Raw genomic sequence first — 23,334 nt, 5'->3', positions numbered from 1 at the left:
TGGACCTACTTACAACATAAATTTCGAAAACAAATTCATAATATAGCATATTAATAAAAGCAAGAAACTTTAAACTGGTGTGACCATCAGCTTTCCATCGCTCATATACCCTTCATCATTTACAAAAATCGACTATTATTATTTTCGTATAAAAGATTCAACATTGTGTTATGAATTCTAACGTTCTCTCCAAAATTTGCATGCAATTTATTCTAATATATGAGAAATTAAACAATGTGGTAAAATTCCCTTTCATAGAAAATAGTTTCACACCCAACCACAGAAAACTTGATCGGTAAGGTGAACTATTGTAGTTAAATTGCAAGACGGGCTTTAATTCTAAGAAGTATCAAAAGCTGTATTATTATTATTATTATTATTATTATTATTATTATTATTAAGTTACAACCCTAGAGGGAAAAGTAGGATGCTGTAAGTACAAGAGCTCCAACATGGAATAATAGTCTAGCGAAGAAAGGAAAAAGACTACAAAATATCTTAAAATCGGTAACAACGTTAAAATATATCTGTAACATATAAACTGTAAAGAGAGACTTGTGTCGGCCTGTTAAACATAAAAATACACTTGATGTAAATTTGAACTTCTGAAGTTCCACCAATTCAACTGCCTATCAGGAAGATCATTCCATACTCTGATCACAGCTGGAACAAAACTTCTAAAATACTGTGCAGTATTAAGCCTTATGATGGAGAATGCATGACACTGGCAGTATCAATAACACTGCTGAATCAAAAGATAGACATATATAACATATACAGGAAAATAAACAGGGAAGACACATGAGAGCTGCAACTGACACAACTATTTGCTCATGCAGAAAGAACACCAACTCTTATATGTGGGGATTTTAATGCACATCATACCATATTATCATCCTCATCAATGACAAACCCTTCAGGGGAACACGTAGCCTTCGGTCTGGAGGAATTTGAAGGAGTCGCTCTACTAACACAGGACAACCCACACACATAAGAGGAGGCAGACTAGATCTGACTTTTGTCACAACAGCAATAAGACTCCTAACCAGATGGCGAGTGCACTCAAACCTGATTAGTGGCCACTTTGCCACAGTAACAGAATTGGAGATACAACAGCTACCTCCAATTCCACTACCTCCACCAAGATGGAATCAAGACCTAGCAGATTGGATCTGTTTTAAACAAGCCATAGAGGAATGGGCAGTAAGCTACAATCCTCCAGAGGACATAGATCAACTAGAGAAAGACCTAGTTGATGCGTTTCACAATGCAGCTGATAAGCAATACCTCTAAAGGCAGCAAGAGGAAACCACACATACAAAGACTCCTGGTACTACTGCGCAGAAGTCAGGAGACTAAAAACAAGACTAGACACCCCATACACAGTCGAGGAACTGAGAGCAGTACACAAGACAGGTAAAGACACTGAGCCAGGAGCAGAGAGGATCACCTACACAATGATCAAACACATGGGTCCAGCAGAAGAAACTGCATTCCTGAGGTTGATAAACAAAACACACCTTGAGCATACAAGGCCTCAAATCTGGAGGCAGCAAGATACACAGCCGATCTCCAAGCCAAAGGATCCAGGAAATCCCAGACCAATAGCCTTAGTATCCTGTATGGAAAAGACAGGAGAAAAAAATGGTTCTAAACAGAATGAAACACAAAACTGGCCCCCTACACAAGCAGCTGTATGCATATCAGGAGGGAATTGGCACTTGTGAATGCATTACTGACGTTCTAAGCTGCTTCAATGAAAAGAAGGCAACAACAGTCTTCATAGACTTTGAAAAAGCCTTTGAGTTTGCAAGCCCAGCAGCAATGCTGCAATCAGTGGCCAGAAAAGGAGTTAAAGGCCCGCCTGAACAGACTCTTAGTGTCTGATGGAAGGCGAGAAATAAACCCCTAAAAGTAAAAGGTCACCTATTAGCATGGACGAAAAACTATGTGTTAGGCAGGCAAGCTAGAGTCAAGTTCCAAGGAGTGATTTCGACTTTTCATGACTTGGAAAATGGCACACCACAAAGAGGGATTCTCAGCCCCCTCTATTTCAACATCCTCATGGAAAACATAGCCTCACTCCAACTCCCTGAAGGAGTAGAGATATTTATCTATGCGGATGATGAATGCGTAATTACTAGTCAGGATGGTCAGAATGCAAAGAGCACTGAATGCCATCAGTCACAAGTCCAATGAACTGGGACTGAAAATAAACATTGGCAAAACCAAGGCTATGACAATCAAAGCCCCAAACTCCCTGCACCCACTCACATTAGGAATAGAACCCCTAGAATGGGTGGACAGTTACATGTACCTGGGAGTCATAATAGACAAGCAACTCACCTTCAAGGACAAGATCAAGTATCTCAAAGAAAAGGCAGATGCCAGACTGGCAGCCATGAGATACATGACAAAACTCAATGACGGAGCAAATGAGCATGTTCAAAAGAGATATTATCTAGCCTGTTCCAGAACGCTAGTGGAATATGCCGCTCCAACCCTTACAAACTTGACAGACACCCAAAAAGCCACAATAGAGGTTATTCAAAACAATGCCATGAGGCTCATGCTAGGAGCCCCAATATGGACAAAACTATGCAACCTAAGGATGGAGACCAGACTACCATCCCTTGAAGACAGGATTGCATAAAGAAATGCATCCACAATCGCAAAGATGTTCCTCTCAGACAGAGATTCTATAACCAAAAAGAGGGTGAGAGAGAAACTATCAAAGCACCCTCAGGTTCAAACCCCAAGCTCCTATGGCAAAGACCACAGCAACAACATAAAGAGCCTGGGCCTAACTGAAGTTATCATGCAGCTAAACCCAGACTCAGCGCAGGTTGCACCGCACATTCCACCTTGGAAGAAACAAGTAGCAGCTATACTAAGCTTCCAAGAACAAAGGAAGACTGTACAATGGAGGAACTTAGAAATGCAGCCCAGACAGCAATCCGCTTAACAGAAACAGCAGGGGCACAGATCTACTATACTGACGGTACAGTAGACCCTGGAACCCAAACATCAAGAGCTGCAGTTTTCTCCAATAACCTTACGGCCTGCTGGAGGACATCCAACAATGTCTCCACCATGCAGACAGAGCTTGTCGCAATAAAACAAGCGCTACAATACTCTATTGATAATGAGGAAGGACCAGTAGTCATACAAACTAATTCACAATCCTCAATGCAAGCCTTGCAACAGGAAAAGAATAAAGAAAACAAGGCCCTGCTAGCTGATATCAAGGCACTTTTGTATCAGCATAACAAAAAAAGACAGACAAGTAACTCTAAACTGGATCCCCATTCACATCGGGATACCAGGGAATGAGAAGGCTAATGAACTAGCCAAAAGCACCAGACACATACAAAATGTACAGGTGCGCATACAGCCTGCACTACAACAAATTATGAACAAAATAAAAACACAGCACAAAGACAATTTAATCAAGGAGCTACACAAGTGGATAGAGAATGGCTCTCCATCCGCTACATGGTACAAATGGGCCACGGAGCTAGAACCTCCACCCATAGACAGGTACACCCCAAGAGAGAAGGCTGTGTGCATACACAGGCTTAAACTGGGATACAAGGCTAACTGGGAAATCATAGACAACACTCAAAGATTGTGTGATCACTGTGATGTCACACCACAACAGGCCCTTTTGCACTACCTACTAGAGTGTAGGGAAACAAATCAGTTGAGAGGTGAGCTACAAATAGACACCAACTCACCACAGGCCAGTCAGGCCACGACCACACTGAGAAAAGCAATTGTTGAAAACATAGAGAGACACAGACAATTGCTTTCAAGACTACCTCCACCAAGGTAATGACCTCAGAATACTCATTTAACCATCTCATCCCCTCACTGTAAGGCCCTATTCACATCATCTTCTGTATTTTCTGAACTTAATCTACTACTAAAAACTTTCCGCACGGACCCTACGGAGTAAAGGGTTGGACAACCCCACCTGTAACCTTTCCCTACTATTCAAAGGCCTTACACCCCACTTTTCTAACTACCACTATCCGTGATATGATGGCCCTCTCTTACTACCACCATCATCCTTACCCTGTTCACAACTATCTCTACTACTAAAAACTTTTAAAATTTCCTTTAAAATGATCAACCTTCCTTACAACTTGCAGGTTACCTACGGGCCGACCAAGGGAAAGGCCCGTGCCAACAAGAAGTGTTGGCTTTAATACGCTACGAACGAACGAACTCTTAGAATTAATTGCATAAATGGTCAGAATAATATTATGAAAAATCTTATACAACTAACATAAAGAACTAACTGAACGGTAGTGACTGATATTAATATCTAAATCACGACTAAGACATTAGGCCACAAGTTTTTGTCCAACAAATTAAAATGAGATTCAGCAGCTAAAGACTAGACAGAACAATTCTCGAAACAAGGTAGAATGAGAAAAAATCTTCATAACTGTCAGCGAAAATTTGGAAAGACTTTCTCAATAAGCCATTTATTGTGCAATTGAAGAAGAAACAGACTGAATTCGTTTTTAAAAAATAAATTTATAATCAAGAATCACACTTAAAATTTTAAGTCGTAGAGAGTTAAAGAAACATTACCAATCCACAGATCTGGATATTGAGGAGCTACTGTCCTCGACCTACTTACAATCATATTTTGAGTCTTGTTTGGGTTCGGCTTTATGCTCCATAATTTACATCATACACTAACTTTGACTAGATCTCTATTACAGGATTCAGCACCCCTAGATCTACATTCAGGAGATGAAACTGATCAAAGAGAGTAGCATCATCTGCATATGCAACAAGCTTATTTTCTAGGCCAAACCACATATCATGTAGGCCTATATATAGTATGAAAAGTAACAAGCCAAAAACACTACCCTGAGCACCACCAGATATCAACCACATTCCTACATTCACTATGGTCCCCATCAACAACTACTCTTTGCAATCTATTCCTTAAAAGTTTAATAATGATGTTAAGAAAAGATCCACCTACTCCCAACTAGAAAGATATGAAGAACACCATATCTATTATTCACAATGCAGGCAGCTAAATACTTGAAAATAGTTCACACTAATGTTGGCATTCTCGAGTAAGTTTCGAGACCACATTTCGGAAGAACTGCAACAGTGTCCGATTTTTAGTGTGTCCGTGAAATTTCTGGTGACAAAGGCTAGGATAATGATGTCTCTGAGGATGCCATATATTGTTGCATAAGACAGGGTTGTAAGCTAGGCAAAGAGCTGCTTCACCAAAATGAGTGATGATCGAGGTGGACTGGGAGAGGCTCCAATGTTTAGAGGTAAATGCTATAGATGTTGGAGCCCTTAATAACGCAAGGGATTGCAAAGAACCAAAGCCAACTGAGATTAGCTACTAGTGTGGCAAGGCAGGTATCATATCACAATGGTGTAACCGGGCAAATGACTTAAAAGAGGGTGGTGCTCCTTCAGTCACCCTTTCAGACAAGTAATTGTGATTTTTGGCACTACGTTATGAGTAGAGACCGAGGTAGTGGAACGGGGGGGAGAGGGCCCTCTTTGTCACTGGCAGTTTAACAACTGTATTTATTTTAATTTTAGTTGATAGCTCTAAGGGAGATGGTAGCCAACTGGCATTTAATGTCAGGGAGGTAAGGTACAGGAGTGCAAGCGAGGTAAAGTTGAGGGTTTATGCAGGGTAAATGCCATTGTAGCGGACAGATTCATTGAGTAAGTGGAAGTAGGGATAGGGATGGATGTGATTGTCAAACTGGGGGGCATTACCATATAAGAGAATGCAATGAGGTTTGTCAGGTTGCACATGCAATGAATTTAGAGCACAGTTAAGTGTACGGATGGTTCGGGTTATTCAGCAAGTCATGGAGGAGGGCCTGTCCCTTTGAAGATTGAGGACCCAGACTTCCACACTAAGTTTGGACAGAATTGGACAGTTGAGTACTTCCAGACAGACATGATCCCTTTGATGCTGACGAATAAGATGAGCTGGTGTGAGCATTCACCGGAAGAAGGCCCAAAATACACTTATAAAAAGGAAGTTAATGGATGGATTGCAGTTGGTATGCTGGAGTTATGGATAAAGAAGGAGGATTGTGAGCTGCCACTGATGGCATTGTGCAGGCAAGAAAAGGTAAAGTGCACCGAACACTGGACTTGTAAGGACCAAATAATTGTATGTTGTGTCATCTTCGACCTACTTACAATCATATTTTAAGTTTTGTTAAGGTTCAACTTCATGACCCATAATTTGTACCACTCACTAATTTTAGGTAGATCTCTACTAAGGGATTCAGCTACCCCAGATCTAAATTCGGTATCAAAAAATAAACCAGCAACAATAACAGTAAACAACATAAATATACCATTTAACAACGAAGTTAAAATCCTTGGTCTCTCGATCAAAAGAACAGGTATAAGCTACCATATCAAACAAAAACTCTAATTGGCAAAACACAGAAAAGGAGCATCAAAACGTTTTAAACTATTGGATAAAAACATAAGACTAAATCTCTACAAAAAGCCCAATAAGACCTCTATTCGAATATCCAATAGCACCAGCATGCACAATGGCTCAATCAGAGATGAAAAACCTACAAAAAATTCAAAATGGAACCATAAGAAACATACATGGCCTGAATAATAATAATAATAATAATAATAATAATAACATCAATGAAGACAACGGAACACTCCATAACATATACAATCTTGAACCAGTAAACGTCAGGTACCACAGAAGAGCCTCACAAGCCTGGAAAAGATTAAAAAACATTTACCTATAACTTGCAACAACAAGTGAGGAGGTGACAGACACACAAAACGAGCATTCCTGGTGGAAAAGGATAGCTCCTTTCATTGCTCAGGTTGAATCAAATCCACAGTATTAAAACGAAACAATAAAACAAAAGTAGACAAACAAACAAGCTCCAGAAAAGATATAATGACGAAAACACAAGTCCCTTGGAAGCTGGCAAGAGAACTCACTCCCTGGAAGTCCACAAAGCATGATGTTGGACAAAAAAAAAAAAAACAAAAAACAACAAAGAGCTATTGGGTCTGCCCCAATCTTTTCCTCTCCCACTTTACTTCAATTTAACACTTTTCCCTCCAATCCTTCCAATCCTAATTCACCCCTCCCCTCCCCCACCTACCCTATCCCCCCTATACTGTAGCTGTAACTGTACCTAAATTTCATAGGGCCAGTTACAAAAAATTATATTAAACCAGTATTTATATAAACACAAAACACTTGAAATATTATTCAAAGTTTAATTAACGTTTGAACACGCTACACACGATATATGTTGGATAAAAAACTTATTCACTTTGGAAAGGGCACACACTCGAGGCACTTGAGGAGAGAGAATGATGGCTCTTTCACAGGGACAGGATGGATCTCTTCTGTTGCTTACAATTTCCTAGGGGCAACGAGACACAAAACAGGGGAACACACCTTGCTTGCAAGGTAACCCTCTCTCAGCTAACTCCACCCACCTACCCCTCAAAAAATTAAAAAAAGAGTAAATCTATTTCCAGAAATTTCATGTACTTTCTAACCAACTGGTAAATAAAAGAATTGCGTAAATTCATAACGTAATACCTCGTATCATTACCTCGTGTGTGATACAGCATACCTAAAACGAGATTACATAAGATTTTGTAACAAAATACGTGAAATAAAAAGTTATTTCTTAGAAATAACATAAATTTACATACACTGACTTGAATGAAAAATACAATGAAATGAACGACGAAAGTCTTATGTAATTTACATACAAGCACTTAAAACTACAAAAGAGGAACTCACCTTACGAGCTGGCTAGATACTTGCTAAATACACACATAAAATACATGAATAAAATATTTACTCTATACTAAACCAGCTTCGTAAGAGTATTTTATTGCACCTTTGTTTTGGCAAGAGGTACAAGTTGTGCTACGTGTGTTAGCTGAATGGGCGAGTTAACCTGCATTCACCATTCTTTCAGAAGATTTTCCTGTAATTATGTAAAGGCAGCGAAGACAGTAACATCCAGGCAATCTTCGTGTATCAAGCACAAGGGTTCCAGGCTGGTAGGCAAAGCATATGATTTCTAGGACACGTTGTAAAACTGCACTTGGGTCCCAAAAGAGTTTTGGTGTAAGACAAGACACTTGTGAAACACCAAATCCTTTCACTGTCACTTTCAACCCGAGGTTAAAGAAGAAGAATAACCCTCTCAATTTGGGCCTGTTCAAGTTTGCTTGCCTGGACAATAAAAAAAAAAACAAAAAAAACTCCTCTACTGGAAATTTAAAACTACAAGATGTCACTTCTGCCACGTTTGAAAACGGTAGAGCTATAGCAGATAATACAGTATTATTTAAGTTATGAAAACCTTGAAAATGATTATGGAGGATTCATCTTATGGCCGTCAGACATGAGACGAAGCAGTCTCTCTCATAAGAGCAATTAAATTTGAATTTTACTTAATTTTTATAGTACTGACTAATTTTTGAAGCTGTCTCATATTGTATCAAAAAATCTGCAAAGTAAAACTCACAGCATTGCTGCAAAATCTATTTATGAACAAGCACTGATTTCAAAGATCAACAAGAAGAGATCTGTTGAAAAGTTCAGAGTACTATAATGAGGCTACTGCAATAGCCAATTCAACTGGTGTTGAATTCATTGAAAAACATCCCAGGAAAACATCAAGGATTTTGGATAAGAATTCACAGAATGAAACATTATTGGATAGGAAATAAAAAATCAAGATAAACTTCTATTTTGAAGTGGTCGACCAATTTCAAACTGTCCTGAGAAGCAGATTCCGTTCTGATTTAATGCCTCTTATCTCCTCAACTGACTGCCATCACAAAAATTGACAGGATTGAGAAAGCGAGGTCATTTTACCCAAAGGATCTGGATAAAGAAATTATTTTGGAATACAGGTTATTTTCCAATGAATTATCATCAGATGAATTAAGGTAATCTCAATGCATCAATGAAATCTACCTGCGCATGATATAGAATAAAATGTTGCACGAGCTTATCAGTGTCATTGTGCCAGTGATAAGTTATTCTCTTTTCTCAAGTTTGTTAGGTTCTCTTTGGGGAGCACAATGAGTCAGGCTAGCCTGCATAACTTTATGGTCTTAGCAATTCAAGCAGGAAAATTAGTCGCAATATCTTCAGAAAGTAGTGGGCAGATTCAAGGAAAATGCTTCTAGAATCTAAATGTTAAGAGAAGATTACTATATTTATAATTTGATAATTCATGATTTCTCATCTGAAATTCAGAAATAATTAAAATTCATTACGTGTATTAGAAGTAGGTTCGGTGTGCAACTGTAATTTGTGGATGTGCACAGAAAACTTTAACAGCATTGTAATAATGTTCATACCATAATTGGGAAACTAGAACTAATCTTTAATCATACCTCGTATGTAATTTCTCTGTATGGTATAAAAAATACACATAATTATTCCACAATCTCTTAGTATGTTCCCTGTCAACAGGCCTGGGGGCCCAAATTAGTTGCCATAGCTTTACGACCCTGGATTAGAATGGTTCAAATAATGAATGGTAGAGCTATGCATCTACCTACTAGACATTAATATGAAGGACTTTATATATACTGAAATTTATCGCATATCTGTAACTATTCATACATGGGAAGAGGTAAAAAAGTAAAAGAGTCCCTACGGGAATTCTGGGCTAGTGTTCTATTCCAAAACCATTGGGTGACTTCCATGGACATTGAAGGATGTAAACACGTCCGACAAAGTATTTTATTTGTTTCAGAGTGAAATAAAGTGGCGCAATAAAATGTTGGTGCACAGTTGCCTCGGAGTTGGCAAATTCCTAGCCGTCTCATGTGTCCGGAATCCTGAGCACTGTGACTAGATTTGGTAACCGGAGCCGAAAGTAAATGAAGTGGACCGCGGCCTTGTGAGAAAGACTTCGCCACAAGTGGAAGTCCAGAAGGGAATTTCGGACAGACATGGGACCAAACACTAAAATGATTATGAATCCGGACCTAAATCGTAATAATTTACTGTTGTGGTCTCTAATCAATTTGTCCATCATTGTTGTGAATAAAAAAAAATGTATAAATTTGTTAACAGGTACAAAAATGGACATGAAGTTGGAAAAAAGAAAGTTGTTGAACAAAACAATTTTAAATAACAAAACGTAATTACGGTATACAAACATTTATAACGTTGAATTAAACCATATCCATGCTTTAAAAAGCAATGGACAAGTGTAAATAACAAAAATGCTCTTGTAGAAAATAAACAGATACATGTGTGTATGTATATATATATATATATATATATATATATATATATATATATATATATATATATATATATATACAGAATGTTCAAACTAACATTACTTATATATATATATATATATATATATACAGAATGTTCAAACTAACATTATATATATATATATATATATATATATATATATATATATATATATATATATATATAATGTTAGTTTGAACATTCAAATGCAACATACAATAGGCCTACATAGAATGAAAGTTGAATGAAATATAATTATACAATGAAAAACACCTTTAAAATAACAAACACCCATACGTCAATACTGTAATTTTTTACCCTTCAGTATCCAATATCTTTTCAAAGGAAAAAATATTCGCAATAGCTTTTCAAAGGAAAATATATTCGCAATAGCTTTTCAAAGGAAAAAATATTCGCATTAGCTTTTCAAAGGAAAAAATATTCGCAATAGCTTTTCAAAGGAAAATATATTCGCAATAGCTTTTCAAAGGAAAAAATATTCGCAATAGCTTTTCAAAGGAAAAAATATTCGCATTAGCTTTTCAAAGGAAAAAATATTCGCAATAGCTTTTCAAAGGAAAAAATATTCGCAATAGCTTTTCAAAGGAAAAAATATTCGCAATAGCTTTTCAAAGGAAAAAATATTCGCAATAGCTTTTAAAAGGAAAAAATATTCGCAATAGCTTTTCAAAGGAAAAAATAATCGCAATATCTTTTCAAAGGAAAAAATATTCGCAATAGCTTTTCAAAGGAAAAAATATTCGCAATATCTTTTCAAAGGAAAAAATATTCGCAATATCTTTTCAAAGGAAAAAATATTCGCAATAGCTTTTCAAAGGAAAAAATATTAGCAATATCTTTTCAAAGGAAAAAATATTCGCAATAACTTTTCAATGGAAAAAATATTCGCAATATCTTTTCAAAGGAAAAAATATTCGCAATATCTTTTCAAAGGAAAAAAATATTAGCAATATCTTTTCAAAGGAAAAAATATTCGCAATATCTTTTCAAAGGAAAAAAATATTAGCAATATCTTTTCAAAGGAAAAAATATTAGCAATATCTTTTCAAAGGAAAAAATATTCGCAATAACTTTTCAATAGAAAAAATATTCGCAATATCTTTTCAAAGGAAAAAATATTCGCAATATCTTTTCAAATGAAAAAAATATTAGCAATATCTTTTCAAAGGAAAAAATATTCGCAATAGCTTTTCAATGGAAAAAATATTAGCAATATCTTTTCAAAGGAAAAAATATTCGCAATAACTTTTCAATGGAAAAAATATTCGCAATATCTTTTCAAAGGAAAAAATATTCGCAATATCTTTTCAAAGGAAAAAATATTTGTGAGAAATTTAAATGTCCGACAGGCTGGAAATTCAGACCTGGAGATTTCTTCGGTGAATTGACCATCATATCGAGAGAAAATGGACTATCAAAGAATGTCTGGCTTTAAATAGAATTTCTAAAAAAAAAAATGAGAAAAGGTTTGAAATTTAAGCCTTTCACGATCTATCATTGCCTGAAAACATTTAACTGTTAACTATTGAAGGTATAATATCTAAACGAATAATTCGTACTTGTGCTTACTCTGTTGCAACTTTTCTCACTTGCAGTGCATATCGTGGGTATTAATGAGACCTTTAATTTTACATATAGTTTTACTTCAAATTATGAATTGCAAGAATTTAAATTACCTTACAACTGATGAGCCTTTTGGAAGGGATGGTGGATTCAGTTTTACATACTGGTTTGCTATAAAACCGTGAAAGGATGGATATAATTTATATAAAAAAAGTTCAATTCAAATTGAAATACAATGCCTGTATCAAAAAGAAAACGCTGAAATTCCAGATATGATTCATTAAAAACTATTTTGACAAGTTCATAGTATCGAGAATTCCTATTATGAAATATGTAACAAACAAATATCACTGTACACACACACACACGCACACACACACAACACACACACACAGGAAAGTTCCAAAGTAAGGTTAAGAAAAACTAAAAAAACCTCCATAAATCTAATAAAGAAAGTTTGGAAATGAAGATATAATCCAAGAGATATGAAATAGAATCCGCTGAATTATCCAAAGACTAATAGAAAACTGTTAAACCCCAAAACACTTGCAAAAACAATCAGACCAAAATTGAGGTAACATTAAAGAATGGAAGAAGCATCATTTTGATGAAGACTTCGAACCGGGCGACAACAGATATTAGCTTTAAAGAATGAAAATGGTAATATTATAAAGAGAGAGATAGAGTGCTTAAAATTGCATAGGATTTCTATACAGTTAGACGATAGTGTTATAAGAAATGACTCCGCCAATACAAATTATGAAACACCTGAGCCAGTACCAAAAATAACAGTAGGAAGATTAAAGATATTAAAAGACATGGAAAGAAACAAGGCAGTGGGAGAATATGGCCTTACAACTGATTTGATAATAGATGATAATTTCAAAATGGTAAAACTTGCTGAACTCCAAACAAAATGTCTGCATGAATTATATCTCCACAGCTGGGAAAAACTTTATCATCATACTAAATCACAAAAAGGGAGACACAAAAGACCTTAAAATAAGTTTACTCAGTAATATATAAAATATTTACAAAGATCATATTACACCAAATAGAAAGAAAGCTACTCTTTAATTAAACATATAATTAACCAGCTAACAGAAAATTCAATAGAGTATGACAAATCACTAAATAAGGAACTTATAGATTAGAAAGCTTTTGGTTCAGTCAAAACTTCATCAGTAATGAAAGCCCTTCAGAGGCACAGAATAGATGAATCTTATGTTAGAACACTCTAAGATATCTATACGGGAAGTACAGTAATTCTAATACTACATAAAGATAGAGATAAATTTCCGATTGAAAAGGTTAAACAGGGAGACCCCATTTTTTCTAAATTATTTACATCATGCCTAGAAGTTAAGAATTTACGTTGGGAAAAAGTGGAATTAACATCAATGACGAATACATTAACACCTTATGATTTGCAGATGAATTAGTTATGTTTTGTGAATCATGGGAGGAATTGTAAAAGATGATAGAATTGAAGAAAGCAGAAATGAAAGAATGATGGGATTAATATTAAGAGATAAAAAGGGAAACATAGGCACGAGAGCAAACTAGAGGATACTCTAACAACAATTAAGAAAAGAAATAAACGTGGGCAGCCCATATGAGAATGACAGATATGTGGACAAATATAACAGAATGGATCCCTAGAGATTGCATACGAAGCAGAGAAAGGAAGAAAAGATGTAGGATTAACGAGCAAAGAAAATTTTACGGGTATAAACTTGCATAGAAAGATCATAAACAGACGGGAGTGGAATGACGTCTGAGGCCTTTGTCCTGCAATGGACTAGCAACGGCTGTTCTGCTTTGTTAATCACGGGACGAATTGTAAAAGGTGACAAAAGACTTGAATAAAGCAGAAATGCAGGACTGAAAACGAATGTGAGTAAAACAAAGATAATGTTCCATTAAAATGCGGAGACAACAAATAAGGGTTCTGGATGAACTTCTAGAGATTGTTAATTGGTATACCTCTTAGAACACACAGTATATGTTTCCCAAGGACATGCGACCGAAATCAAATAAGCATGGAGATCTTTTGGTAGAAAAATTATTATAAAAAATATTTCACTCACTCTAAAAAGAAAAGTATTTAATCAAATGGTCCTAACAGTATTAAACTATGCATCTGAAACTAGGAGCCTTACTAAAACCTTAGAACGTAAGTTCGTTACAACTCAAAGAGCAATGGAAAGAAAAATGGGATTAACATTAAGAGAGAAAAAGGGGTAACATGGATACGAGAGCAAACTAGAGGATATCCTAACAACAATTAAGAAAAAGAAATGGACGTTGGCAGCCCATATGAGAATGACAGGTAATATGTGGACAAAAATAATAACAGAATGGGATCCTAGAGATTGCAAACGAAGCAGGGAAAGGAAGAGAAGACAAGGGAATGACGAGCAAAGAAAATTTTGCGGGTATAGACTTGCATAGAAAGATCATAAACAAACGGGCGTGGAATGACATGTCTGAGGCCTTTTTCCTGCAGTGGACTTGCAATGGCTGTTGCCGCTGATGATGTTGATGGTGTGTGTGTTCGTGTGTGTGTGATGTTAAAATGTTTCTCCATCTAGTTGTTTAACCAGCTTAGAAAAATAATAAACAGCTGACAATCATGTTAAAATTACATTAGCATAATGAACAATAAGTTTTGGTTTAATTTCGCCAACAAAGACTTTTTATTCATATCAGAGTGTCAGACTATTGTTCACACATGTTTACAAAACATGTATTGTTGAGTTTATGAATTTGGCAATTTGGATTGGCGCCGAAGTCTTGGAGACGGTACTACTCAGCACCCAAGTTTAAGGCGAGAAATCCTACAGTTACACAACGAAGTTAAAGTTAACCGTTTGGAGTTGGACAGCATGATGGAAGAAGAAAGAACGTAAAGTTATAGGATATACAAGTACTGTAAAGCAAGAGTAGCTTGGAGCCGAAGCAATGCTGCAAAAACTCTCAAATGTTGTCTACAGTACACCGCGTGAGGGTTTAACATAGGTATCACGTAATTAATCATAAAGTACATAGATCTGATGAAACTATTGAACTGGGTTGAATAAGCAAAGTAAATACCTCTGATCTGAAGACATTTTACGCTGCACTTGTGACGCCGGGATTAATAATATGCAGTATACCCAAGAACAATACATTCTTGGCGTAGGTCTATTTAACAACGAATACAAGAAAGGATCCTTCGGTTATTCTTGATTTTGACGGATATGTTCCACGTTCCATGACAACTACTAATTGAAATGTTGTCTTTATTGAGATTTGTACAGAGAGCAGCCATGGACGGATTCGTTCCTCACGACGAAGCGACAGCCCAGCAAGTTAGCAACTACATTTTCACCGTATTTCTGGATATTTTTCCTTCTTGAAGTAACACTACCGTACCATACTAGTCACGAGACTTGCTAATAATATGCCGGAATTCACATTTACGAGTAAAATCTTTACGCAAAAAGATTCAGACACAAGTGTAGTGACCAAAAAATACACGACAAATGTTACTAGATTTTTTTTCGTGAACTATACGCGTCCAAATCATATCACGATAGTTACATAGGGTGGTTGTCGGATGCGTCTCTGACAGTGTTGTCAGCTATGGGGATTTATCCCTAGATTTGGGAATGTTGGGTGTCTGATGGGGATATCCTGTACAAATTTCTATGAAGAAACAAAGATGAGTAAACCTTTATATTGTTACAATTAGTTTATTGCACTTATATGAAGTATAAGCGAGTAATTTCTATATTAGTAAAGCCTACAGGATCAGAAGAAAATATATTTGTGGAAATGGGGATTTTTAGGTTTTGGGAGGATTTTTTATCATGAGTTTTAGGGATTTTTAGACTAACCCATCTGGCAACACTGGTTTTTGAATCGGGGGGGGGAGGGGTGTTGAGGGGACTAAATCAGCACATCTTTAAAAGAAAAAAAAAATAAATAACGCAAAAATGAACGTTTAACACATTCTGTGAGCGAAATCCGTGACACTTCCGCAATATCGTAATCATTAATCATATCAGACTTCTATAACGTTAAGTATTGTGTGACCGTTTTCATATGTGAACTACAAGCATTCATAACATGCTACGGGAAAATCGGTTAGGCTGAACGACTGCGTTTTCGAGAAATATTGTATCAAAACACGATTAGATGGGCCTGATTTGGAAGATGAAACGCCAAATAAAATGGAAATTGTGTTAACAAAAAAATATGATTTCAGTTGGGCTAACTAAACATACAAACATATATATATATATATATATATATATATATATATATATATATATATATATATATATATATATATATATATATATATAGGTCTCTCTCTCTCTCTCTCTCTCTCTCTCTCTCTCTCTCTCTCTCTCTCTCTCTCTCTATATATATATATATATACTAAAAAACAGAAAGGGTCCCTATATATATATATATATATATATATATATATATATATATATATATATATATATATATATGTGTGTGTGTGTGTGTGTGTGTGTGTGTGTGCGCGCGCACGCGGGCATATATCCACATAAGCACATATGGAAATATGACACTCATTTCCTATTTCTTAGAAACTAAAATAAATAGCAGAACGTTTTCAATTACTTAAATCAAAAGGTAAAACTACCCTGTTATATCTATTACAGTTCCTCTTGTTTGAGGTAAAGTTCTCACATAGGCTACGTTGGCTCAACTTAGATTAGGTTAGGCCAGATATCTGGATTTCCCTTATAATTTATCCTCTAACATTCTTCTTAAAATATCGAATACATATCCAGAAGCAGGGATAACATATGAGAAGGTAAAGCAGAAAATAATATTCTTTGTTGGACTGCAAGAAATGAAAATGGCTAAGCAAATTCTAGCACTAAATTAAATTATATCTGCATGGAGTTGGTGTGCCTTAGGACAAGCCTAGGCCAAAAAATGACGTATCGAACTACCTTCATCAGATTCGAGCAGTATGTAAACACTTAGAAGATAACATTTGATATATAGAAGGATTTCAATATTGAAAATCTTAAATATTATTACTAAACTATTAGTGGCATTGAGATGTGGCCAAGACATGGTATGCCATACGCGGCGTTCAATCATCTTTATTAACAGCAGCATTGTATATAGCTAAAGGAAAACTGACCATTTCTCGTACTCACCAATTTTCAACGTACGTAGCAATGACGGCAAAGACGTTAAACAACGTAAATGTTAAATATTTCAAGAAGAGTAACACCATGCAGTAACTGGGGAAACAGTTTATGAGAATGTGTGAGCGTGTGCATGGTGTGTACGTGCGTAGTTGAAACTTCGCTCGCAAGATGACTCTGTTCTCCGCCGGGAACTTTTAGTTGTCACTCAGCTGTCTTAGTGGAAAGGTTACGATGTTGTTTTCTGCGTGAATTATGAAGGAAATTGCGGTTGTTACTGCCTTAAATACATCACAGGAGAGTGTTTTAACGAAGTGAACGTGCGAATCACACGTGTGCAGTTGGTGAATAGTTAAGAATACGCGGAATAAAGGCAGGTGTTTGAATAAATGTGAATTGTGAGCATGTCCCACTCAAAAGCGTAACATGGCCGCCCAGGTAATACTACAGGGTTACCTGAGTGAGTTTTCAACTCGAATGCTGCTTCATCAGCATTATTTAATGTCATAGAAAGAAAGATAATAAACGTTTATTCAATTTAAAAAACGAGATCATGGAAACTTTAAATTGCTAAGTGAATGTATTTTGAAGATAATAAAATGAAGGTGACTGTTTGCTTCGGCACTGTCAGAGTTGTGGTGCCGTGTGGCGAAGGAGAGATACTCGTAAGGGACCTTATCTCCAAAGCTACCACACGCTACAAGAAAGCTACAGCAAAGGTAAGCTGCATTTAATTCATCAATTACAATACAGGGACTTTATTAACCATTGATTGGCGCACGGGAACATTGTTGAGTTTCCCAATAACCCTTTGTTTATCCCATCGTCACAGTCTTTATCATTATACCAAAAGCTTCAATTATAACCTTAACATATTTAAGAGATCAGTTTATATACCCAAGGTCAGCGTGACAACTTCAATTGCAATGATTTCATATTCGTTATCTGCGGCCTAAGGTGTTCGGGAATTCTAAATGATGTGGGAGATTTCAACTGTGGCGCAGATGGGAGATGCTCGCAGCATCCCTTGGTCGCCAAGCGGCTAAGGGAGGACTGGTTGTTTTTACAATGAGTATTCTACTTAGAGGTTTGTCCTGGTTCATTGCTTCTATATTATTATTATTGCTATTTTTATTATTATTATTATTATTATTACAAGCTAAACTACAACCATAGTTGGATAAGCAGGTAGCTATAGACCCAGGTCCTCCAACAGGGAAAAATAGCTCAGCGAGGAAAGGAAATAAATAAATAAACTACAAGAGAAGTAGTAAACAATCGTAATAGAATATTTTAAGAACAGTAACAACGTTAATTTAGATATTTCATATAGGAACTATAAAAACTAAAAAAAGACGTATAAAGAGAAATGGGACAGAGAACTAAATGTTTATATTGCTCTTTTTACCTGTTTAATTTTTGTTTTACCTTATCGATTCTTATTTCTGTAGGTATCCCTTGATTTCATTCACTGATAAGTTATTTTGATTGGTAGGCTATTAGTGAAATGGTCATATTTCAATTAGTCTCATCACGGGATTCTGAAATTATTAACCAGCTATGTAGTTTTTTTTTCTATTATGATGTTAAATAACTTTTCGGAATCATAATGTAAACCTGGAATTATTAGACGAATCCTTTATTTCGACCTCAAAAGTTCAGGCTCTGATACCCTCAATTATGTCTCCTTACATTAAAAAAATAAAATCTATATTAGATTTACCATAACGTAATGGTTCTTGTCCATTGCAACTTTTGCGTTTTCTCTTTGTCAGCTGACAAAGTCAAAATATGATATTTCTAAAGCATATCTGGGGGTTTGACATCAAGGAATGGAATAGGCCAATGTATATCAATACAGTTTTTACTATCAAGGTCTAAATACGAGAGGGTCCCATTGGGTGCCGACCCTTTTTGTTTGTGGGTAAACCCAAGGTTTATATAATTAGACTTTGTGTATACAAACAGACCACAAGCTAAAGGTAATCGATTTAATTGTATGGTAAAAAACGTAATTTTTGAGCAATCAAAGAAATTAATGGAGTATCTTCAAGAAATTTGGTACCCATTGCCTCATTGTTTGCATTATTATACATGTATAGAAAAAAAGCTTGTCTACAAGACTGATCACAATATGGTTGAAAACGTTACTCCGGATATCAACATCTGCCATTCTTGTTATTTTATTCTTAATGGACAAATTCCTCTTCCAAACGCTTTATCTCGGCAAATCATTGATTTGTTACAATCTGGACTACGGACTGTCCATGTCGTGATGGCGTTTCGTGCTGTGTCACGCCAACACACACCCCCCATCCTCCCCCATTCCCCGTCATCTCCTTGCCGGGTCTGTATGATAACGTATGGAGTTGATTGCCGCCTAGAGACCATGAACGTTTCTTGGATATAAGGCTGAGTTCAGTTTTATTGTGGGGGGTTATTTACTCCTATTATTTATAATTGGTTAATAGCTTCAAATGTATGTTGGGGATTAGCTTTCTTCCTATAAGGGACATTAAACAACATACATATTCGTTCGTGTTCTGCTTTGAAACTGGTCGGGCTCGTGTGATTCGCCTAGTCCCATGTGGCCAAGGTATCGATTCTTCCCCAAAATGGTCTAATATGAGGGACTTAACAAGACAGAGATTAAGGTACGATCTTATCTTATTATATCACTTACTACTAGAGTTTCCTTTGGGTGAGTCATTTTTGTTTGCTTATCGTTTACATGTCAGGTAACCATGGTAACGTAAAAAAAAAGTACACGATAATGCAGTAATAAATAGACGTCTCTCTCTCTCTCTCTCTCTCTCTCTCTCTCTCTCTCTCTCTCTCTCTCTGTGTGTTCGTGCGTGTGTAGGGATTATTGACATAACTAGTAAGCTACACAACGATAACGTGGGTAATGTCTGTCCAATGATGAAATAGTAAACGTATGCCTTTGGGTTAACCAATATTCCAAATTGCCTTTCCTTTCTTTCAGCAGAGCCATAGGATGGAGATTAGGCCTATGTTCACTGGAAATCTCATTATGGTTAACTGAAGAGAAGTCTGAAATTTTTACAACAGAAAGGCTCAAAATATTTGGGCGTTGGTTCTTTTTTTCGTAGCAGATGCAGATTCCGCAGATGATAATACTCTATTTGAATATATCCATGAGGAAGGGAAGCCGAGTTGTTGTTAGGCCTATACTCACTGTGCTGGAAAGCTTTGTATTATTGATATCTGCAAATGTAGTTGAATGTTAGGGGGGTCCTGCTTGTAGACCATGAAGCTTCATCCATTTCTCTCTCTCTCTCTCTCTCTCTCTCTCTCTCTCTCTCTCTCTCTCTCTCTCTCTCTCTCTCTCTCTCATGACTTTGGCGATTTCATTTATATGCTTGACCAAATCGCAATTTTTTTTTATATCAAAATCACATATTTTCAGTGCAGAATTCTAAAATTCTAATATATAATAAAACCTTTACATACGTAATATCCGTAGATTTAATGAAAGAAATTTAATAAAAGGTTAAATTAATTCATTCGTAAACTCTTTGGAAACGGAAATGGTAACTTTTTTTTTAACCGAAGATTATATCAGACAAGGGCAGGAAGCGCATATTAAGTATATAACTGTCTTATCGAAAAGCGAATTGTTGATTGAAGCTTGCATAGACCTAGTCAGCGTGGGAAGGAGACAGTGTAGCTGGTGTGCTGAGACTTGGCATCTAATATAGGAGTCTTGACTTGGCTAGCTGTTTGATTCTTATTTTTTTTTTTTTTTGCAAGAGAAACGCAAACTTTACAAACGTGATTAATTGAATTTTGAGAATGATGTCGAAACAGTGATTCTGAAATGTTTATGATTTTTGTTTTCAAGCAAGGTACGAGGAAGATATCCTTGGGAAAGAGTATGTTTTTGTATATTTGATTGCATGAATTCCACAAGATAGATTTTGAAGCTCCGTGAATTATTCAGTGTTGCAAAATTAAATCACTTTGATTTCATTATTATTGAAAGACAGTGAAGATTGAATTTTGATGTACTGTCTAACCATAACAGTACCGAAGCAGTAATCCTTCTTTTGTTTGTTACCAGAACTAAGACTAGTTTCTTTTGTTTTGCGTCTATAAGGCTGTTTTGTCTCTCTCTCTCTCTCTCTCTCTCTCTCTCTCTCTCTCTCTCTCTCTCTCTCTCTCTCTCATCCACACACAGTTTGACTTTTGTGACAAGAAAACGTCATCTTTCATTATTAACGTATTAGATATCAGAGTTTGAGTAGATAATTCAATTTCTTTAGCCAAAAGTACTGTTTGAAAACCGACAACACTTGATTGTTGTTATGATTCCTTTATTTCCTGGTGCAAAAATCCTAGAAACTTTTACATTCCTCTGTGATCCCTAAGGGAAATGGCACTAGTTTAACTATAGAAGTCGTGGAAATTTTCAAGTCTCACCTCCGTTGCAGTTTATTTTGTTTTACATTTCATCGTATGGGGAATTCATTTTTACCTTGAATTATTCAGTAGTGAAAGACAGGACACCAGTTTCACATTGGCAAATGGAAAGAAATAGCAGTAGTTTAACGGGAAGAAATAGATGGACAGACCCAGCTGTTTTTATACGCGGGATGTCTTTGAACTCAGTTGTATGAATTGTGCGTAAAACACTGTTATCCACTTGCAAATTACCCTCCCCCCAAAGGAAAAAATTCCTTTTTAGTTCAGAGGCATGGTTTATGAATTTCCACCACTAATTCAAATGCTTATGAATGAGTAATTATCAATTACGCGGGCAATATCAGGTTCGGTAGGCTGTAACGTACGTAGGCTGAATTATTAACCAGTGTTGTTTTTCATAACTGGCTCAACAGCTGCTGCCATCCACACATTTCACTTCATTCAGTCCCACCTGCCTCACAGCGGTTCGGTGAGGATTGTAATGACCGATTCTCTCTCTCTCTCTCTCTCTCTCTCTCTCTCTCTCTCTCTCTCTCTCTCTCTCTCTCTCATTTTGTGCTAGTCATTTCCGGATTGTTGTGCATCGATTTATTATTGAGTGCCCCCTGTAGTAAGTAATTTTAGTATAATCACCTCGATATACCTTTGTCTGATAAAGTAAAAGGGCTTTAGCATTCGATTTGTATATGATTGCACAAGTATTTTATTTACCTTTTCAACCTCAAATTGTTTCAGGATAAGGCAACAATGTTAGGTATACTTGTAGTCAAGATTGAAGTTTTTAAAAAGTTATACATATTGAAAAATATTTTTTTCATTTCGTTGTATTTAATTGTACACAAAAATATTTGTATTTCTGGTTCATATAGCTTATGGTGTATATTTCTTTGTTTTGCTTATGTTGCTAAGTTTATTTTTTTTCCCCGTGAAACTGCTTACTATAAGAATTCGAAGGGTTACTGGCATAGAACCGTACTTGAGAGTGGAGACCTTTGGTGTTCACAAAATTTCTGCTTAGTCTAGTAAATGGAATAAAAGTTGAATGAAAGGAGTTTTTGTTTTATAAACTACATGGAAGAAATGTTGAAATTATAATAATTGCATATTGAATTGTCTCGAAAGTATAGGCCGGTGTAACTTAGCTGTGTAGTGTAAAGTTAGAATATTTCATAGAGTTTATTAAATTTGGCTAATTAATTCTTACAATTTTCTTACTCATTTTTTTCTGTATTTTTTCCTTTTCCTTCTGGCTAGGGATGAATGGATGTTTAATTAAGCTTAGTATATACTGCATATTAAAGACTACCAATATAGGTATGCGTCAAAGCTGCTAGCTTGTTAGAAACACGTCCCCAGATTCTAACCGTTTTAACTGCTGATGCCGGGCGAATGTTATATATAAAATGGTTCTCTGGAAATTTCAAAATTTGTTCCATTTGAATTTACATTTGTATAACCTTAAACGGCTGTTTCAATGATTGGCAAACAGATGCACAGCTGTGAATGTTTTCGCTCTTGTATGGCATGACGAGAGGAGGACGGACACCTGGGTGACGTAGGAAAGAAAAACACCTGCTTTGGGGTGGTCATGCCCTTGGAGGGATTAGTCTGGAGGCTAGGTGTATTAAAGATACACGTAAGTTATATAAAATATTATAATATTTCAATCACTGTTAGATACATGTTTTTACTGGCCTAGTTCTCTTGATTGAAGGAACACTCGGGCACACTATTTTATTTTATTTCTCTTCCTCTTTTTTTATTTTTCCTTGTTTCCTTTCCTCACTGGGCTATTTTCCCCGTTGGAGC

General features: G+C 36.1%; 1 protein-coding gene across 1 annotated transcript in view; it reads left to right on the top strand.

The window, feature by feature from the left end:
* The first annotated feature begins 17,276 nt into the window (after positions 1-17,276).
* The window catches only part of LOC137641452 (partitioning defective 3 homolog), a 310,783-nt gene continuing 304,725 nt past the window's right edge, over positions 17,277-23,334 (top strand). Inside the window, exon 1 of the mRNA XM_068373998.1 lies at positions 17,277-17,798. Coding sequence (XP_068230099.1) covers positions 17,658-17,798 — 141 coding nt within the window. The 5' untranslated portion in view covers positions 17,277-17,657. The remainder of the gene's footprint in view (positions 17,799-23,334) is intronic.

Source organism: Palaemon carinicauda, chromosome 5, assembly GCF_036898095.1.
Source record: "Palaemon carinicauda isolate YSFRI2023 chromosome 5, ASM3689809v2, whole genome shotgun sequence".
Taxonomy (NCBI): Eukaryota; Metazoa; Arthropoda; class Malacostraca; order Decapoda; family Palaemonidae; genus Palaemon; species Palaemon carinicauda.
This window is presented reverse-complemented; position numbering and strand designations above follow the sequence as displayed.